Source organism: Pelecanus crispus, chromosome 2 (assembly GCF_030463565.1).
Source record: "Pelecanus crispus isolate bPelCri1 chromosome 2, bPelCri1.pri, whole genome shotgun sequence".
Lineage (NCBI taxonomy): Eukaryota > Metazoa > Chordata > Aves > Pelecaniformes > Pelecanidae > Pelecanus > Pelecanus crispus.
Genome location: NC_134644.1, coordinates 96,609,173 through 96,629,663, shown reverse-complemented (window position 1 = coordinate 96,629,663; position 20,491 = coordinate 96,609,173). Strand labels below are relative to the sequence as shown.

At 37.6% G+C, this 20,491-nt stretch overlaps 1 protein-coding gene across 1 annotated transcript in view; it reads right to left on the bottom strand.

The window, feature by feature from the left end:
- Window positions 1-2,555: 2,555 nt before the first annotated feature.
- The window catches only part of ABCA13 (ATP binding cassette subfamily A member 13), a 208,996-nt gene continuing 191,060 nt past the window's right edge, over window positions 2,556-20,491 (bottom strand). Inside the window, 4 exon segments of the mRNA XM_075705757.1 lie at window positions 2,556-2,645; window positions 4,208-4,345; window positions 5,251-5,356; window positions 19,090-19,182. Of these exon segments, the coding sequence (XP_075561872.1) occupies window positions 2,556-2,645; window positions 4,208-4,345; window positions 5,251-5,356; window positions 19,090-19,182 (427 nt within the window).

The following is a 20,491-nucleotide window of genomic DNA, read 5'->3' as shown; positions in this document are numbered from 1 at the left end:
AAGAAAAGCACTGTTAACTGAATTTACTCAACCATCAACCTGAAGTAAACATTATTTACTGCATTCATCTATTAAACTAATATAATCTTTCACATTTTAATCAGAAAAAATGACATTTAATTAGTGTTACACAGCCAAACCCTGAAGAAGCTCTCCGCTATCTAAGCATTCAGCTAGGCCACCGTTTTTCAGTCTCACCACAGTGCATCTTCTATGCTTTTATGCTTCCCTTGGTGTAAGTGAGCTGCAGGACTGTTTTATTAATTCAACTCCCTGGCAGACTTCTGAAGCAGGAATAGACACTTTTGTCACAATTTCATACAAATGGGACTTTCTGGCTCAGCTGTCTTACAGCCTGAGACCTGGCACCATCTCCTTTCCCAAATCCATCCTCTAAAGTTCCTTGTGTACGCTTCATTTTTTTTAAGGACTTATGATGGTTGAGAGATATTAGTTTATAAAAACAAAACAAAAAACAAAAAAGCCAATCAATCATAATGTCAGTGATTTACAGATCTAGACATACCAATAGAAAAAAAAAAAAGCCCTGTGCACATGTTGTTGGCATTCTTTCCCTTTTATTTTTTTCATCTGAGCAAGTGCTCCAGAAATGTTCTCCTGTTGAGTGGTTTCAGACTATGACTCAAAGATGCTTGGCTGTGCCTTGTACATTCAGTTTCTTCCACCCCAAGATCCTGAAACTAAGCAGGACACTTTTATGATAGCATACCTATTTCTGCCCAAATTTCCTGTGTCTGCCGTCTTTTTCTTTTACCTTCACTACTTCTTTCATGCTCTGCTTTGTAAGATTGACCTTTTTTTTGTTCTGACTAGGAACCTTAGAAACTTTCCACTCCCAGCCTCATGCAGAAATTAAAGATAACCGGTTTCACCTCAAGCATGGCCATCTCATTGTGCCATGGCATTTCCTCCAGGATGGTGACTGTTGGTGTTTAATGGCTCTTCAGCGCTTTGGATCTTGAAGGGCATGGCAGAGTTCTGATATTCTGCAGCAGATTGTATATACCAAGCCATTCTAATGATAAAGCAGTTTCATAAGCTCGCTGACGCTGATCCACATGTGCATGCAGACCAAGTGTGTAAATGTTCTTTTTTTTTTTTATTTTTCCAGGATTTAATTTCACCTTTATAGAAATAGGTAACCAGAATTCTGACTAAAAAAAGCATAGTGGGCCAAAACCACACCAACAAATCACACCTCAATAAAAACTCTTCTGAGTCAGCTTGCAAAGCCTAAAACCACAAATATATATTTTTTAATATTTCATCATCGTACAGCAGGGAATTAGAGCAGCAGCACTGCAAAATTGTCTATTTAAAATCAGATTCTTCCATCTCAAAGTACACTTACCTCTCCCCTGCCCACCCCAGAATTATATTGCAGCGATTCACTTCTAAGTCACCAGTTCTATAATTTCAACTATCAGACAACATAGTCCAATAAAAAAGTGGCATCAGCTACTTTTAACAGGAGCCCCAAAGACTTGTTTTGGAAGAGGCAGCAGTTTACTCCAAAGTTTTTTCATAATTTTTTGCTCCCACCACAATACATGAGCAGATTTTATTCATTAAATCTTCACTTTTATGCATGTATAGGCTGAAGGCTGTGGCATGGGCTTGTCTGAAGTATCTATCATCGTAATATACATTTATTGAACAGTTTATTGACCAATGTCTGAATGCTTATCTTATTTTAACATGCCCATTAAACAGAATTTTGACATTCTTTTTGAAAAAAAAAAAGAAAAAAAAATATGACAAAAAGGAAATAGATCATTAAAAGTATACTTGAGAATTCCTCCAGCAGCAACCTGCAGGCATATGGGGAAACTCATTGTCAAGTATGATTTATGAAACCTTGTTACCTTGTTAAATTTATTTAAGATAACTGGGAGGCAGACTAGTACACTAATAACCTTTTTAACATAAAACCTTATGGAATATAGTGTATCCTTTATAGAATAAAAAGGCTAATTTAGCTTGTCACAACACAGAATTGAATTGATACAGGTCAAAAGGCTCTCAATTTGTGCTATTAAATACAAATATTAGGTGATAGCCTAGCTATTGCTACCATTCAATGGGTTTTTTCTTGCCTTGTCATGTGAAAATTAGATATTAAGTGTGCATGTAGGAGAAGATTACTGTAGTCAAATGAACGTAGATCCACCACAAAAAAAAAAAAAATCTACTACACACTGTGACATTTCAGATCAGCTTTTTTTTGCCTTTTATCTATTTTCTTTTTTTTTACACAAAGCTGCATTAATTAGGCCATTTATATTATAAAATTCCAGTTAATTAAAAAGCATTGGTTTTTGGCAGATTTTTGGTCTGCATGTAACCAGTTTCTTGTTTTACTTAGAATTGGTAGCATTCTTTCTGGCCTACAAATGCAAACTCACCTCTGTTTCTACTATTTGTTTCTCACACACAAATTGTTAACAGCTGAAAAGTTATTGCATGTAAAACGCATGCATATATACACAAACATACACACATATACGCTGCTGAAGCTGTATCCTATTCTGAGCCTAGACTGGCAGGTGGTCATGATGAACAACAGAAGATTCTTGTGAAGACTGTGAGACTCCTTGTTGTTGTGTAGCAAAATTAATGAATACCTGTAAGACATGAAAAAAAGTAGGACTTTGAAAATAACAGTACTTGAATTGAAACTTTGGAGACATAGCTGATGATATTTTTCAGTTGCCTTCCTAAGCTTTTGTGACAGAAAAGTTAGTAGTTTATGTTGAGGGAACCCCTCTAAAGATGTGTTTTGTAAACTCTAGAAATAATCCCTCTTCACCTTTCCAGCTAACACAGTGGTTGATGAATTATAAAAGTAATGGTAAAATGACTTACTACCTTACATATGGAAATTATATTTTACTGCAGCCCAAGTTAGTGGGAAACAATTGTTTTAATTTGCTTTGAAATGACACATCTGAGGAACTTGAGCCTGCTGTTTCTATCAATAACCATCACAGATGAGGATCAGATACTTCAAGGTGAAAGTATACTTCTGAACATTGCAGAGTGATGATTCAACAACTAATGCGAGTCCTTCATTTTTTTTTTTTAAACAGATCTTACTACAGAAAGGTTTGATTTTTAATCACACATCTATTTGACAGCAAGGAATGGAGAGTGAAAGATGGCTAGTCTTGATTCAAATGATCATATTCATATGCAAACAAACTTGGGATGCATTATAAGGGTGTTTGTTATTCAGAACTATTTTCCTGTTTAAAACTGACATTCAGTTAGTCAGAGAGAGGAAACAATGGTAGGTGGCTGAGGTGATGAATCACCATGAATAATGGGGAGGAAATATTAAGTGAACAATGCCTGAATAATCAACAGGCTGAAATTACCTTATATTCAGCCATTCAGTGAATAGATCATTTACAACCAGTTAATAGATCAGTACAGATCAGAATATTTCATTAATGATTTGCACATGGAAAAAAAGAATAAGTTCACACAATCTATCATGGAAAATTAATATTTTGACTAGATGTGACTCTCTCAGTTTGTAGAATACATAACAAGAAGTTGCATATGAAGGTGCTCTAACACATCACAACCACCCAGAAACCCTATCTTTGGCATCATTCTGTTCTTCCTTCTGCCCAAATAGGATTTCACAGTCTTTAGAAGAGGGATCTCTTCTGACTGCTTGTGCATTTCCACTGTTCTGTAATGTGCAGCATGATATTCACTGAAAAAGAAAATTGTCAAAGGAAAATGTCCCATAAGTCTAAGGTTTACTGTAATTTGCAGAGATGGGTTTGGCCTTTTCAAGGACACTGGTAAGATCCCAACTTTTGGACTGTGGAGGTGGCAGTTCACAGTCCCACCTTCTCATCCCACACAGATCTAGATGTATCTAAGCACTGATTATGCTTGCACACAGTACAAATATGTGGCTTATTATGATGCTGTTACTGTTCTAACCTCCACTGTAAAAGCAGTAGGGTTCATGACATTACTGTGTAGATCTGAGATGCCCCGGAACTGTTGGTTTGTTGCATACATTTGGGTAATCCCACAAATTATATAGTATTCTACTACACCAATAATTACAGTACACAGCATGTTTAGACAAAAAAAAAGGGGGGGGGGGGGGGGAAGAAAAAGAAAAAAAGAAAGCAAAGGAAAAAAGAAAAAGAAAAAAAAATACCTGCTCTAATGTGGTCTGGGTAATGGAGTAATGTTTTATTTGGAGAAAAGCTTTGTGATTCTCTAGGACTCTGAAGAGCTCTGCTAAGCACCCCTTACTTCGTGGTACATGGTACTTAAGCAGGTTAAGATGCTGTCCCTTAAAACAAATAAAAATGATAGAAAGAGATAAAAGTGAATGCACATTATGATGAAGTTACACTTGTTTATAACCAGTCTACTTTCAATAGGCTCTCACTGCAGTTTAACATGGAAAATATGAGCTTTTAAATAAGAATGTATTTTGTCTACATTGGTAGCACAAAGAAACATTCATACTCAGAGCACATATTTTGTACATGTTCTGAGATGACATTTTGTTAATCTCGTAAATGATATACAAAATTAGGACAATTTTATGATATAGGTTTTTAATCCAACAGGACTAATGCTGTTACAATGCAGTCTCTGAAAAGGCTGAGAAAACACACACACACACACACATATAAACATATACACAAACATGTTCTTATCTAAGGTAGTCATAGTTTAACATGATTATTTTCCTAAACATAGACAAAGTAAAAAAGAAAAATGAAAAAAAAAATAGTTAAAGAGCTTTGAGAATTGTTCTTGGAATCTAATCACTATAGGTCTTTTGTAAGGTTTCGTGTCAAATAAAAGAATCTCGGCAAAGACTGAGATTTATTATCTATGGACCTTATCAAAAAACAATAAAAGCAAATACTCTCAGTGACTACACTGTACTCCTACTTCAAGTGAACACAAAGGTGAGTTCAACTTCATCAACAACAAAAGCAAAAGGAAATTTTCACTCAGAGAAAGGGCCTGTTTATTTATGTTGCCTAAATGACTGTTCAGAGTTGATTTAATCAATATCACAAGTCATATTTTTAAGAATTGATTAATAGGAAAATAAAAGGGATGCTCATACATACTTTTTCCAAAAAGATCAATATATCTAAACGCGTATGTATTGTTCTTAACAGGCCATACTTAATCCTGTCATAGAACAAATACTATGATGAGGAGTTTTAGCTGTACCTTAAACTGTGTTCCAGGAAAATGCAGTTGTAGACAGTCCAAAATCATCCTTTCATACCTTATTTCTTCACTAAGCCAAACTTTGACAGAATAGCCATCTCCAAACCTGAGAATGATACACAGAAACATAAATCCATTTGTCTACACTATGAAGACAGGAAGAACATTCGTTTCAATTGATTTTCCTGTAACAATTATGTCAAATAACATCATCTATGCCTACTGTATTATCACTGTGATTTTAGGATTATACTATTGAACAATAGAATTCCAATGTACCTGAAGTTATACTAACTAAAGTATGCTTTAATTACCATATTGCTTCGAATGGTTAGCAAAAAACTATGAAGATTAGTGATCACAAATACAGCAGAAAAAAAAAAATCCTTTAACTTTTCTAATGAGAAAAATGGGCATGTAGCACTATTTTTCAAATCTTTTAACAAAGCTGCACAGCTTTTAATTCAGCAATGTGAGTACAATTGTGTTTTACAGATACACAAAGGCAACTATAGGGGTATTTAGAGAGGTGGCAAAGTTAATGAGTTTTCTTTAGCTCTATGGCCACACAATCTGTGTCAGAATAATTTAGGAAATTAACTTCTCTTTCTCAACATACATATCATAAAAGGTAAGTACAGGCAATCTAACATACTGTCCTGGTTTTGGCTGGGATAGAGTTAATTTTCTTCCTAGCAGCAGGCATAGTGCTGTGTTTTGGATTTAGGATGAGAAGAATGTTGATAACACGCTGATGTTTTAGTTGTTGCTGAGTACTGCTTATGCTAGTCAAGGACTTTTTCAGCTTCCCATGCTCTGCCAGGCGCACAAGAAGCTGGGAGGGGGCACAGCCAGAATAGTTGATCCAAACTGACCAAAGGGCTATTCCATACCATATGACGTCATGCTCAGGATATAAACTGGGGGGAATTGGCCAGGGAGCAGCGATCGCTGCTCGGGAACTGTCTGGGTATCGGTCGGCAGGTGGTGAGCAACTGCATCCCTTGTTTTTCCTGGGTTTTGTTTCTCTCTCTTTCTTGTTGTTTTCCTTTTCATTACTACTACTACTATTATTATTAATATTATTATTTCAATTATTAAACTGTTTTTATCTCAACCCGCAAGCTTTCTTACTTTTGCCCGTCAGATTCTCTCCCCCATCCCACTGGGTGGGGAGGGTGACCAAGCGTCTGTGTGGTGCTTGGTTGCCACCTGGGGCTAAACCAATGCACCACCACATTATCTTTTATTAGATTTACTCACTGTTAATATTTAGTTGGGGAAGTTGCAATAAACCCATAAACACTGAAATGGCAACCGTATTTTTATGCACATTGCTTAAGCGATGGAAGTTACCCAGTACCCATTCCCAGAGCAAGGTGCAAGGGCAGAGCTCAGCAGGGAGATGTGGTGACATGGGGCTGCTGCTGCATCCCTCCCCTCCCAGCCCTCCTTTGCAGCTAGACATCCTCCCTTTGGATTCACCTTCTTAGTCAATTGCTAGGGAAGAAAGAGCAGCAGGAGCTAAGTCAGAAGAGCTTTCCTCTGCCGCTGCTCTTTCCCGTTGCCAGGGAGCAATAGAAAGGCAGAACTGGGATAGGGACAGGGAGCTCAGACTGCATTGCCTATGTCCCCCCAGAAACCTGCCACTTCCTCCATCTTCCCACTGACCACCACTCCCACATCCTTCGCTCCAGCATTACTTCCTTTTCTTCATTCTCCAGCTCCACAATTTCTCATCGCCAGATCCTTTCCTACAGTTCTTCAGTTTCTAGTGACTATCCTCTGTATTACTCCCTCATGCCAACACCCTCCTCTCCCATGTCTTTTCTGTATACAACTTGTGATTCAGGGTAGCAGCTGGATTAATTGGATCTGACAGGTGTGAAGCACATTTTCATGTGATCAAAGCAGAAGTATGTATCACAGCACACTATGATGCTGCCCTTTTCCAATATAGGAAAAAAAGTCTACATAGTATCAATCATAAGCGTAATAAAAAATAGAAAGGACTATTCTGAGACATATGTCCAGTTTAAACACTGTCTGAGCAACTCCCAGCAAAATACTTCACACGAAGCACCACATGTCCTCATATATTTTATGTGTGTAGAAATGTAAGGGCTTTAATTTTTATTTTGTGTTGGACAAGAACCTCTGTTGGTATAAAACAATAAAGTCTTCACTGGCTTCAGAGCGGTGCAAGTTTCCACAATGAAAAATTCTAGACTGCAGCTTTTATTCTATTAAGGATTTCACATGAATTCAAAATACAGTTTCTAAGGATCTTCTCAGAGAAGAACCCTATTTCTTTGTGTAGAATGAAACCATATTTGCTACATTTCAGGTATGACAGTGGCAGCTTCTGCATAAGAAGTTTCACTGTATGAAAAGCCACATTACAAATAAATTATTGTAGGGTTGTCTGGTGTTTGGTTGGGGTTCTTTGTTTATTTTTTATTGCAGTCAAATGCAACCACTGAACTGCTTGAAATGGAGTAAGAAGAAACATTCTTCATGCAGTGTCCTGTTTGTTGCTTCCTGAAGGACGTTATATGAATTAAATCCTATCAGGTCCAAGCTGCAGGGTACCAAATGTTCACTGAGCAATAAGACCTAACAGATGAACAGTACTGTTACACCAAAGAGATCCAGAATAAGATGGAATCCAAAGCAGTGGCTGGCTGATATGCTTTGCAATGATTTACTGACACATAATAGATCTCTAATTAAAATGTTTTAAATGCATAGCATCATCCCTGAAAAAATACATGTGATAATAAAAAAAGATGTTACAAAGATGGATATAGTTAACAAGGGTGTTCAATTTAGTTGACAGCCAACCTGAGGAAACATTTTACGAGAGATCATTGATTCTGATCAGTTTTCTGGCATCTGTACACAGCCACCATTGAATTACAGTTTGAAAAATGCTGGCTTATGGAGCTGTTCAACAGTCTCATAAAATGAAATTGTTTTATGCAATGAAGTTTCCAAAGAAAACGAATCAAAATTCTGATTAACAAAACCAGAGAAGACTGTGCAACTTTGGTTTAATTCTACATCGTGAATGGCATAAACACCAGCGTGGTACAAAGAAAAAGCTTTAACAGATTTTCTTTCTATTGGTTAGTCAAATTATGATGCTTCTATACCTTGATTTTATAATTCATTTTAGTACAAGAGCTCCCCATATACAGTAAGCTGATAAGAAATAAACATTTCCCCCTGCTATAATCAGCAAGCTGCTTTCAGTAGCTAACTGAGATGGAAATTGAGTTGACCATTTTTTTCACTCTGTTTTCCTCTCTGATTCAGACAATATAATTAATTCAGAAACCCAAAGTGGAATTACAGAGAAAAGCACAATCTGGTTTGATTAGCACTGTTAGGATCAAACCTTTAGCACCTGATAGTTCAAAACCTAAGGAGGGAAACATTATCATTAAAATGGCATAAGTTGAGCCAGCACACCTGTTCAGCAGCCATCTGCTGCAAAAGAATCACCATCTCTTCAAAGCTATTCAACAAAGATATTTTCCACTGCTAATTTCTACCACATTACTTTAACAACACCTGCATTTTTATTTGTGTGTACACACACACACAAAAAAACACATATTCTGACCAAAAAAAAAATTTTTCCTCTCTATCCTTCCTCTTCTCCCTCAATCAAACTAGTTGTTCATGCTTGGCTTTAGCGGTTCTGGGAGTATTACTTATTGAGTGCTTTACCTACTAAAATGCCTCCATGAGACTGAAACTAAAATATAAATTCCCAGACTGATTGTAAACTAATTAACTTGAGTATTAACAACAGCATCAGCTGCAGAAGCATGAGTTTAGCAAGGACTACAAAACGCATCCAAGAGCTCCACACCTTCAATTACATAGGTCCTCAAGCTAGCTGAGCAACTCAAATAACAAGGAAACAAAAGGAACATAAAACGGCAACAGGGAACAGAACAACTTCCATATCAGGAATTACTAAGTAGGCTAAAACTTTTCAGCATGGAAGAAAGATGACAAGGTAGTAGAAAGGTGTTTTTACAGAGCCCAGAATCACGACTGGCCTAAGGAATGTAACTAAGGAATGATTCTTCACTCTCCTATGTTTCTCATGCAAGAACAGGGGGCATCAAATTAAATTATAGGGAAAGCAATGCAAAATCAGTAAGAGGAAGTAATTTCCTTGCAGCACATAGGGAAACTGTGCAACTCATTGACACGGGATATGCTGGATGCCAGAACTTGACATGAGTTGAATAAGAGATTAGATTCATGGTGGGGGGGATCCACTAAGACCTCCTCTGGCTTAGGAAGCCTCTAAGCAACAAATTGCTGAAGGGTGGTTGAGTAATGTGGAAAAGTAACTTCATGTGCTTATCTTGGTCCTGTACATTTCTCTCCTGGCTGCTGTCAGACAAAGGATACTGTGCTAGATGGGTCTTTGATCTGACCTCACGGTTGTTTCAGTATAAATATCACAAAGAGGAGGTCAGCCTGGGCTAATCACCCAAGTGGTTCCTCAGTCCTCAGAAGGATTTTGCAGCCCATGATACAGTTCCACAGCCACTCTGCCAGCAGTACAAAGATAGGTAATATAACACTACTTCAGATATGTGTTTACACAAGCTGCAGTCACACACTGGAATAAAGTGTAGCCAGATCTATACTGATGAGGAAGTCCCCTGGCTGCTTTCCTGGTGCTCTTTCTAGCCTTGCAATGGGAATGGAAGTGGATTTAGTTGCCTAAAGGCTGAAAACTCTCATAAATACCTAGCAGAGGAGTTGCCACTTGGGGCAGATCAAGTAATACTAACTTCTCAATGCTCCCTTCTGCCCATTCCTGGTTCAGAGATTTGAATGGGGACAAGAGAGAAGTTGCCGAAATGCAATGTCTTGTGGCCATACAGCTGAGCCTACACTACTTAGCTGGTCACAAGGAGTCCCTAGAGGTACTAACCAAGTGTTTTTTCAAGCTCAACCCATGAAATCCTGTTTTCTGTGAAGGGTGAAAAAGAAGGTCCATTATTAGCAGACTTCCATTTGCTTTAAAAAAAAAAAAAAAATTGGTATTTTTATTTAAAATCCTTAGGAGTTTCCTTGTCTGCAAATAAACAAAACTAAACCTAGAAACCACTGTTTTAACTTACAGCAGGGTCCAGAATGACCAGTTCATTGAATCATAGTGTTTCCAAAGCCCATTTACCACCTACTCTCTCCCCCAATCAAAACTGCTGAACGTAACCTCAGGAAATCAAGAATGTGGCCCCATTTCCTAAACCTTGATGAATAAGAAAAGCATCTAATCAGCCATATGTTTTTTTCTTACTAATCAAAGATTACCTTTCCTGGAGAATGTTGTGCTATATATATACACATCAAAAAATTACAGCTCCCAGAAAGTTTACTGGTGGAAATATAATGTGCATACTTTACGTATGCACTAGTCTGATTGATCAAAAGAGTACATCAAAATGACATTATTGGATAACAAAATTAAAAATAATAAAGATAACATTGGCACTTAATGTCTGCAAGTAACTGCATCTTTTAGAAGATATGCCATAAATCAAAGAGGGGCAATAATTTGTTACTGTGCTGTTTGCACCTCTGCTTTGGTTTACATTCATTTGCAAACAGATATGGTCCTACTTTCCCTAAGTGAATAGGCCTCATCTAGACAAGCTAACTTAGTTATTCCAGTATGATTGCTGAAGCACGGGATACAGATTCAGGTCATTCCCCTTAGCACCCTAGACACAAATACAACTTACAAAGAGAACAAAACTTGAACAAGATTGAAAAAAAAAAAACACCACTTTGAAAAACATTGAAAAAAGAAACAAAAATTGAAATAAAATTATTACAACAAATACATCACAGTTTAAGATAATTTTAAATCACAAATAAATTTAATTATTTCATCTATTAAGTGGCAGGTAAAGAAAATATCTAGGAAGGAAAGAAGGTTATTACATTTGAAATAAATGCTTTGGTTTTTAAAAAATGCTAAAATCAAATACAAATATACTATCACTTGCAAAATGTGAATCCCTTCTGCAATTATTTAAAACAACCACAGCGTTGCTGAACAGATAAACTTGATTAGATGCAAACAAACAAACAGACATAACAAATAAATTATAAAATCTGTCTTCCACATACGACTCAGATTTTTTTTCATAATTTTTTAATTTATTATTATTTTTCCAGGGTAACAGTAGCAACATGAAAACAGGTATAAAAACAACGAGTAACACTTGTTCAAGTATGTTGTACTTGCACTATTTGTTCACACACACTCCCGCCTTTCATATCAAGCCATCTAAAGTTAATTTCTATATTCAGTAATATCATTGCCATAACAATGACAGCCTCAGCTTATGAGCAATGCAAGGTACAACTTTGCCTTGCTCTCTGACTGGAGGCATTTAAGTCAGGCGTGATTTCCAAATATGTGGTCAAACCTTCAAAAAATCTTGTCTGTATATGAGCTTGTATGTCTGCACATACGGGCAAGTATCAGAGATCTGTTACTCTTGTATTATTTATATATTACATTCCCAGAGAAACAGGAACAGCAGCACTGTAATGCTGTGCAAGGCTGATGGTGCAGCCCACAAAGAACCAAAACTGTTTCCTCAAAGTATCTTCTGGGCCTCAACAGTGAAAAAAGCAGGAGGAAGTAACATTATCATTGTGTTGCTATCACTGTTTTCTGGTGTACTGTTTTTTTAAGTGAGATTAAAAAAACAAAAAAATGCCAGGATATTACACACTACAATGTCTATTAAAAGGACCTTATCAACACTTCAAGGTCAAATTCTCAAGTTAAAAAGTGCTAGAATGGAGACCAGCTGTGAAATTAAAATTTAAACCACTGCTATATTTGCATTATGCCATAAGCTTTAATTACGTCATCACACAGCATTGCTTAGAATCATAGAATCATAGAATCGTTTAGGTTGGAAAAGACCTTTAAGATCATCCAGTCCAACCATTAACCTACACTACCAAGTCCACTCTAAAGCAATCAAGGGTAGAGTAGACTAAACTATGTCCCGAAGTGCCACATCTACCCATTTTTTGAACACTTCTGGGGATGGGGACTCCACCACCTCTCTGGGCAGCCTGTTCCAATGCTTGACAACTCTTTCCATAAAGAAATTTTTCCTAATTTCCAACCTAAACCTCCCCTGGCACAGCTCGAGCCCATTTCCTCTCATCCTATCGCTAACTCCATGGGAGAAGAGCCCAACATCCACCTCACTACAACCTCCTTTCAGGTAGTTGTAGAGAGCGATAAGGTCTCCCCTCAGCCTCCTCTTCTCCAAGCTAAACAACCCCAGTTCCCTCAGTCGCTCCTCATAAGGCCTGTGCTCCAGACCCTTCACCAGCCTTGTTGCCCTTCTCTGAACACGCTCCAGCACCTCGATGTCTTTCTTGTATTGAGGGGCTCAAAACTGGACACAGTATTCCAGGTGCGGCCTCACCAGAGCCGAGTACAGGGGGACAATCACCTCCCTGCTCCTGCTGGCCACACTATTCCTGATACAAGCCAGGATGCTGTTGGCCTTCTTGGCCACCTGGGCACACTGCTGGCTCATGTTCAGCCGGCTGTCAACCAGCACCCCCAGGTCCTTTTCGGCCAGGCAGCTTTCCAGCCACTCCTCCCCAAGCCTGTAGTGTTGCATGGGGTTGTTGTGACCCAAGTGCAGGACCCGGCACTTGGCCTTGTTAAACCTCATACAGTTGGCCTCGTGAAATCCTTGTCATGAATGCCTTACAAGATATACTGGAGGTACCTCCTCAGACAAGTGGCTTTATTTACTGCAAGGTCTAGAAAATGTTGCAAATAAGATAGCAGATTGATGAGAAAAGGAAAGAAAGTACTTCACGGTTCTGGTACGGCCCTGGGGAACCTAATCCTACCCTTCCACCCAGTACACCTGTGTGATCTGTGGTAACTCACTTGACTACATTTTTCACTACAGCTTCCCTATCTTGTTAAGGGCCCACCTTGAGACTGAGGGTTCCAATTTGCAGAAGGAATTCGTAGTACTTGCAGAAACACCCGCAACTACAGCTGAAGATAACAGGCATTGTACTTTGAATGCAATTTTAAACAAACAGAAAATATCTAGTCATAAACTGCTCAGATTGACTACCCAAACCCTTTTAACTTTAGCATCATGCTTCAGTTACTCCTCTATAAAATGGGAGTAATTATTTCAAATCCAGTTTCCAAGAAGTATTGTGGAAAACATAGATGTTGATATTTATAAAACTGCTCCAATGAATGCTGACAGTACTGTATTTAGAGACAGGTTTGGAAAATGTCTGGTAAAACCAGTACACAGATCACATACTAGGAGAAGAGGAGAATATGAAATCTTGATTAGCTGCTGCTCATTGAATGAACATGTACACAGTATCCTGTGGAAAACATAGTATACAATGACAAAAAAATGCATTGTAATGCACACGCACAGTAGGCCTGAATTAATGTGGCACAAAGTTTTACGAGAGTGCAAAGATACTGCTCTTTTCTGAACTCTCATTCTGCGTGTTTTCAAAGTTGTGAGAACTCTTTTCTTCAAGCATTCCTCTGGGAAGATAAACTAATAGCTATATTACATGAATACACATCCACTGCCTTAATACATTTTTCATGTACAAAAGGAATTTGTTTCCTAGTCAACAGGAATAAAAATTATATTCGCTTCTATATTTTATGGCATGTAAGAAACTTACTGCTAGTTTATCTGTTAGTATGATAACACTGTTTCCACTGAAGGCTGAAAAATTGATGAGATCTTTAAATTTAATCCTCTTTCTTCCATTTAAGAAATCTACACATATGAGTTTGAGAAAAGCAATAAAATATTCTCAATCAACCTTTTTAAAAAAAATAAAAAGATAAAGTGTAAATAGCTTGCCAACACATTTTCCATTCTAAATCTGCTATAACGAATGGATTAATTGTTGGGTAATTTAATCAGATGGTTTGCTGATAAAATTTGAGCAAAGATTTGATGTGTGGCCAGCACTTGAAAAATTGGTACAGGTTTTTCAGCTATAAGAATTCTGTCCAGATGGCCCTAGAATGAAGGATAGTATTCAAAATGTTGTTCCCAGAGGACTGGCCAGCTGTATCTAACATGGAAATGCTTCTGTGAATTTTTTAAAAAACATTAAGTATAATGGAGAATACTGGAGAGAACATTTAAATGTAATCCGTTCACAATTTAGAGTAATTGACTCAGTTGGCAAGAGTTGTCTGAAATTAGGTTTTAACAGGCACAACTGCTAACATCTATCTCATACAAACTACATCTAGAACTAAGATGCTAACTTTTTGGAAATTGCCCTTCCGTTCGTTCTTTCCAGCTAACACCTTTCTTGGCATTATTCTGAAGTTTGCCACCTGCAGCGAAAGGTCTTTCTAAAGAAGTTCAGCACCTTGTTCTACTGAGAAACATTTGAAGGTACTTTAAATCTGTTTAAATATAGATAAATACAGTCAGGGCTCAACAGTTGGGCGCAGAAACCCAAACACCTACATTTGTAGCGAGAAGACATTTTTGGATGAGCATTTTGTAACAGGCTTGCACAAGAGCTGGAAAAACAAATTAAGTCTCACACATTAGAAGCAGCATGTGTCACTTTTTATACCCCTATGAAGCTTTTACGTTTCACATTAGCATATTCCTGGATTTCACCCATAGCTTTCATAGCAGAATTTTGTACTGCCATCTGACAAAGCTGTATTCAGTCCAAGATTATAGGCTTTCACAGCTGCCAAGGGCTGAAAGTGTAGTGAAAGAGAAAGCTGAATCCTTGAAACTTCCCACTACAGCAAAGAAGCAAATTTAACACGGCCCCAAGGAAGATCCATTAAGCCTTCATCATGCATCCATCAAAAAGGTGTTCATAATCTAGACTTTACAGGCTGGAATTGTACTAAAGGAAAAGTAAATACAACAATGCTGAGGATTTCCATCAAGACATACAGAATTGCCAGGAAGGGAAGAAAAAAATGTCATTTTAGTGGACATAACTACATTTAAAAGAGGAAAAAAATTATTGAGACATGCTAATGTAATCACATGTAATATCAAAATGTGCTCCTACTGTTAATTTTTACAATACAGGATTCATTTTATCATAAATAAAAGCTGTATGAAAATTTTCTTTGGTTTAAGTGTTCATACAGTGTTTAGATTTCTTTCCTTCTTCCAATCTTCAAACCTAGATCAGGCCACTTGTACTTGATTTTAAAATATTTGTGCAATATGATTTGTAGAAACAAACTGAAGACAGACTAAAGGATATCAAGACCTGCTTATAAATAAAAGCAAATTTAAAAAAACCCTGTAAAATCCAACAGAAAAAACATGATAGTCTGTCATACAACTATTATCTCCAATAATTTATTTTAGTACCATTCTTGCCAGTTAATATAAATATGTATATCACTAGCAAGATTCATTCACACACATAGCACACAAAACCACCATCAAAACCCAATTTTTACGGTATAAGTAATTTAGACTAAATGAGATGCAGAAAATCACTTTGCTTATGTTTTCCTTCACTTACATTGCTTCATGGAACAGTTTTGTTAAACAAAATGTAAGGTGATGGGGTTTTTACTGTGAGATGGTGCCAGGGACAAAGACACTAGTTAGTGCTAACTGCAGGAAAACACTGAAAAATAGAACTGACTAGTGACTATACCAGTGGAGATAGCTGTTAGTGTTCTTCTGCCGCTAGGTGTTTCCTAATAGATTTAGAAATCCTTACGGTCTATCACTTTAGGAGGAACAACGTTTTGCTCTGTATGGCAGTGAGAATGATAGAGCAATTAAATCATAGGGAGGGAAGGAAAATGGGAAGGAAGGAGTAACTCAATACTCTTTCAAGTCCTGGAAGTTTTTCAGGATGCTCACAGGTGGAGTGGAAAGTGAGAAAATGAAAATATTAAAATAATTTAAAGCTTAATTATTTCAGTGGTTTTCTTTGGAGTAATAAGTTAAAGAATCCTGCTTCTCCTTTCCCACCTCATGTAGAGGCAGAAGTCTTCCATAAGGTACGTGGTAGTGTATCTGGAAATTGTCTTCAAATATGTTTGGAACATGAATTACACAGAGGTACTGGGTATCTTAATCTCCTAACAATTACTTTATTTATTAAGCGTGTGATAGCCTGCGGTTTATGATGGAGCACTGTACTGGCAAGTAAAGAAAACCACAGTCAGGAGTTCTGTCTGGAGGAAACTTTGGAAGCTAGACTAAGCAAAAAAATAACAGGAGTACAGGGACAGTCTTTGGCTTCTCCCGAGCACTTATCAAAAGTTTTCCAAAGACAGCATGGAAATGTCTTTACTGTATACTTAATAAAAAAAAATTAAAAAAAAAAAAAAGAAAGCTTTAACAGCTGCATGTGTATGAGGTTTTAAGACTGCGCTCTCTACAGTGGCTTTGCTCCCAGAAGCCAAGAAAACTAATTAGGCAGTCAGAGCAAATTCAGACAACTGCATGATTTTAATTAAATCCTTTGATAAAGCTAGTGACTATCTTTTCCTTATAAAAGGTTCTAAAGTTTTAGAAAAATTCAGTAGGTTCCTGAACAATAGATGTGGAAAATTTGGAGACTAAATCAATCAATAAACTAGGAGTTAAAGGGATTTTAATCCTGCCTTCTATGAAAAATCTTAGTGCAACTTCATCTACACAGTTTCTATGGAAAGTCTAGGCAATATTGGTATCCAGTGCACATATTATCCCACATGAATGTCACTGACATACATTAAAGAACTGTCATGGCAATACAAGGAACACAAACTTGCTGACAGTATGAAATATTCTTAACATAGAGAAGTTGTAGGTTTTTTAAAGTTACAATGATTTTAAACAACTAATTGCTATGAATATGACTGCCAAACATTCTTATCATGATCTTGGCTTTGCAGAATTGAAAAGAGGTGTTCATACAGCCTTGGTTCTTGAATGGCTGATCTGTGAATGTCTTGATAGCCTCAGAATTAGTTTGAAGATACTTCCAGTGTGACATATAGTTTATTCTTCTGCATTGATTTTCTTACTGTGATCTGAAAGAGGTATATCTACAAAGACAGCACAGCAAATTGAGAAATAACTGTCCTATTTATATGAATATGGTGCATACTTATGAGTATGCTTATGATGTCTTGCTTCCTAAGAAGGTGGATGAAAAGATGCTGCTAAAGGAAACATCAGGAGTAGCAGAACAATGACGAAGTCACTGAGAAGATTAAGATGAAGCTAGCCTTTGTGAATGCCTGATTTTACCCTCTCAAGGTCAAGCTGAGAAGACAGAAACATGCACTCACTCCAGAGGATCTGAAACATACAAAGGGGAGACCCACATTTATCCCAGCTAACCTTATGCACTCAGCTGAAGTGCCTAAGTAATACCATTTTTCCTTATTAGGGGACACGCACATTTTCAAAAAGCAGTTTTGCCTGCCCAAGGTCTGCTTTGTCCTCTACAGACGGCTGTCTCTCTTACTGCGAAAGGAATAAAGGGTGCCTGCGCTCCTGCCAAAGTACTCCAGCTAGTGGGACAACAGGCCACTCTACGCTATGAAATTTGGGAATAAGAGACAGGATGGCAAAGACAAAGAGCTAGATACAAAAAAAGGGAGAAACAGCTGAAGAGTGATTGACTTCTCATGCCTCCAAAAATTGAGACAACTACTCTCTGAAAGGTACATAAACATGAGAAGAAGGATACGATCACACAGAACAATCAGAAATGTAGATGCAGTCCGCAATTTTTTTCACCATCCAGTTTGTAAGGTCTCTAGCTGAAAGTCTGTCCTGATGAAAAAAAAAATTTGGAAGGAGAGAGCTTATTAAAATACATGTGAAACAGGCCCATCATTCTAATGTAGCTGTGAAACAAGGGTCCACATTTCTACCCAAAGGGAAGGACAAAAAGCCAAAAATGCCCTCAAGGGACAAGAAATTATTTGAGACACAGATAACTTCTGCCAGATAACCATGGCAGACAGCAATTCCAAAACATTTCTGTAGAGCTTGTTTACATTGCCAAATGTATCTGCACTTAAGAGTGCTAAATGCTGAGCTAGTACAAAGCAGTGTAGCTTTGCTACTTGGAAATGAGCTGTATCATTTTACACAGCTGTCTGGGTGTTGTAAAAATTCTACTTATTACTGAATGTAAACGTTTTAGCTATAAGTTGCAGCAACTTTCCCTCAGCTTCTGATCCTGTTTCCTTTATGATGGTTTGAGCCTGTCCTCTAAATAAACATCCTCATTTTAAATTAACGCATGAGCAGAGCTGAAGCAGAAGAAAGGCTCAGGCACACCAGGACAAGGATGCAGCAAACATAGCATAAATATCTGCAATTGCCAGTGAACTTGGTAGGAAGAAGAGATGGTTCAAACTACGTCTTACTGGCTGCTGACCTGTTAAAAGTGTTTCTTCCTGTTACAAGAAATCCTCACAAGGAACCAAAGTGTATTTCATCTCAACATGTCGAATTCTCACAACATATTTCTCAGGTTGAGTGCAGAAGTGCTTCATTTTAGATACAGATCTGTCTCTCTCAATTACCAGTGCAGACTACAAAGCATTTTAGCAATGCCATATGTCAATTTAGCTTGCTAAGATATCCTAATTGGCTCTTTTTTAACTTCAGTGATGGCAGGAAAAGAAAGGTGAGCTTAGCAGTCATAAGTATTTATTCCTTGGCAATATTAAAGTGTCTAGCCAGCTCTTAGATTGAATGTAGCTGCAGAAGGTTTGATGTTGACATGTAATACCTGTTTTTAATGTGCTGGGGAGAACCAAGACACTTGAAACTTCCATTGACCATAATAGCAAGCCGTGTGCAGAGGGCTTCACATTCTTCCATACTACAAAATAAAGTGTGTGTGTGTGGGGGGGGGGGGGAAGATAGAAAGATTAAAAGAATACTAGTGAAAACAGAGAACATTATTTATACCTAACTGTAATTAAAGTGGAAGGAATCTGGACAGCTGCAAAAAATGGGTACACAAAACCTTTGACTTCAAAGGCAACAGTCCAAATCGTAACCCTAGTCAGTACATACCAAAAGTTATTAGCACATGACAGCTAGAAGAGAGCCTTAAAATAGAATTTATGTTTTTAGTCCAGAACTAATTGGACAATTCTGGCCACAATACAAAGGTTTTATTACCACAGGCAAATACCTGATAGGCAGTCTCAGAAATGCCACTGACTGAGCGCGCCATGAATTCTGTTATTCCCTGTAATATCTGTTTGTGGTCATTCTGAGCTAAAGGATAGAGGGAGAAGAATGAAGTAAGTTCGCTCAGCTTGCCTCTTGCATAGTACATACCCTTAAAAAGTAGTCACCCTTAGTCTGATGGCAGGATAGAAGAAGATGCAAAACACTACAATTCTAACAGAATTTAGCACATGGAAATGCAGCCGAAGAGAAAAGCAGGATCCTGTTAGATGTGACTGCTTCAGATGATAAATAACAACTTTGACTTGTAAAGCTTAGGGCAGATGGGCTGCCATTCTACATATTATACACAATTGTGTGAGCAGTTCTTCCAAAACATTGAAACATTCTTCCAAAACATCCAAAACATTTAGACATAGGACATCAGTCGGGACATATCCAAAGAGGAGTCAGTTGTTTAATGTTCCTGCAATTCACGGCGTGCACTCCCCAGCCCTTCTGAGATAGCTAAACAAGAGCTGTCTTGTGTGCCTCAGCCATGTGCCAGTCCAAATTAAAGCGCTTTTACTAAACAAGCATGGCAATTAAGTACCATCCTAGGAACCCTCCTAGGAACAACTTCCTTAAAACAGGACCGGGATATGGTGAGAACTGCCAAACCACTATATTTGAAAGAGATGGGGAGAGGGCTTGCTAACACATCTTCCCACAAATCAGGAAGTTAGCTGAGTCTCTTTGGAGTGCAGTAACTCTTAATGCTCACCTTGGCATAGCACTCCCCACCTCTGGCAAAATAACATGAATTTAGGCCTGTATGGACAGTAAATACAATCTCACTCCTCCCCCTCTAAAAACAAAAGTTAAGCATTGTCTCTGAAAATTAAGTAAATAGACCTAATTTTTACACAGGAAACTGTCTCTGTACCTTAGACACTTATTTGCTGATATGCATGAAGATTCACTTAATAAGAAAACTTCCTTTACTTATGCAA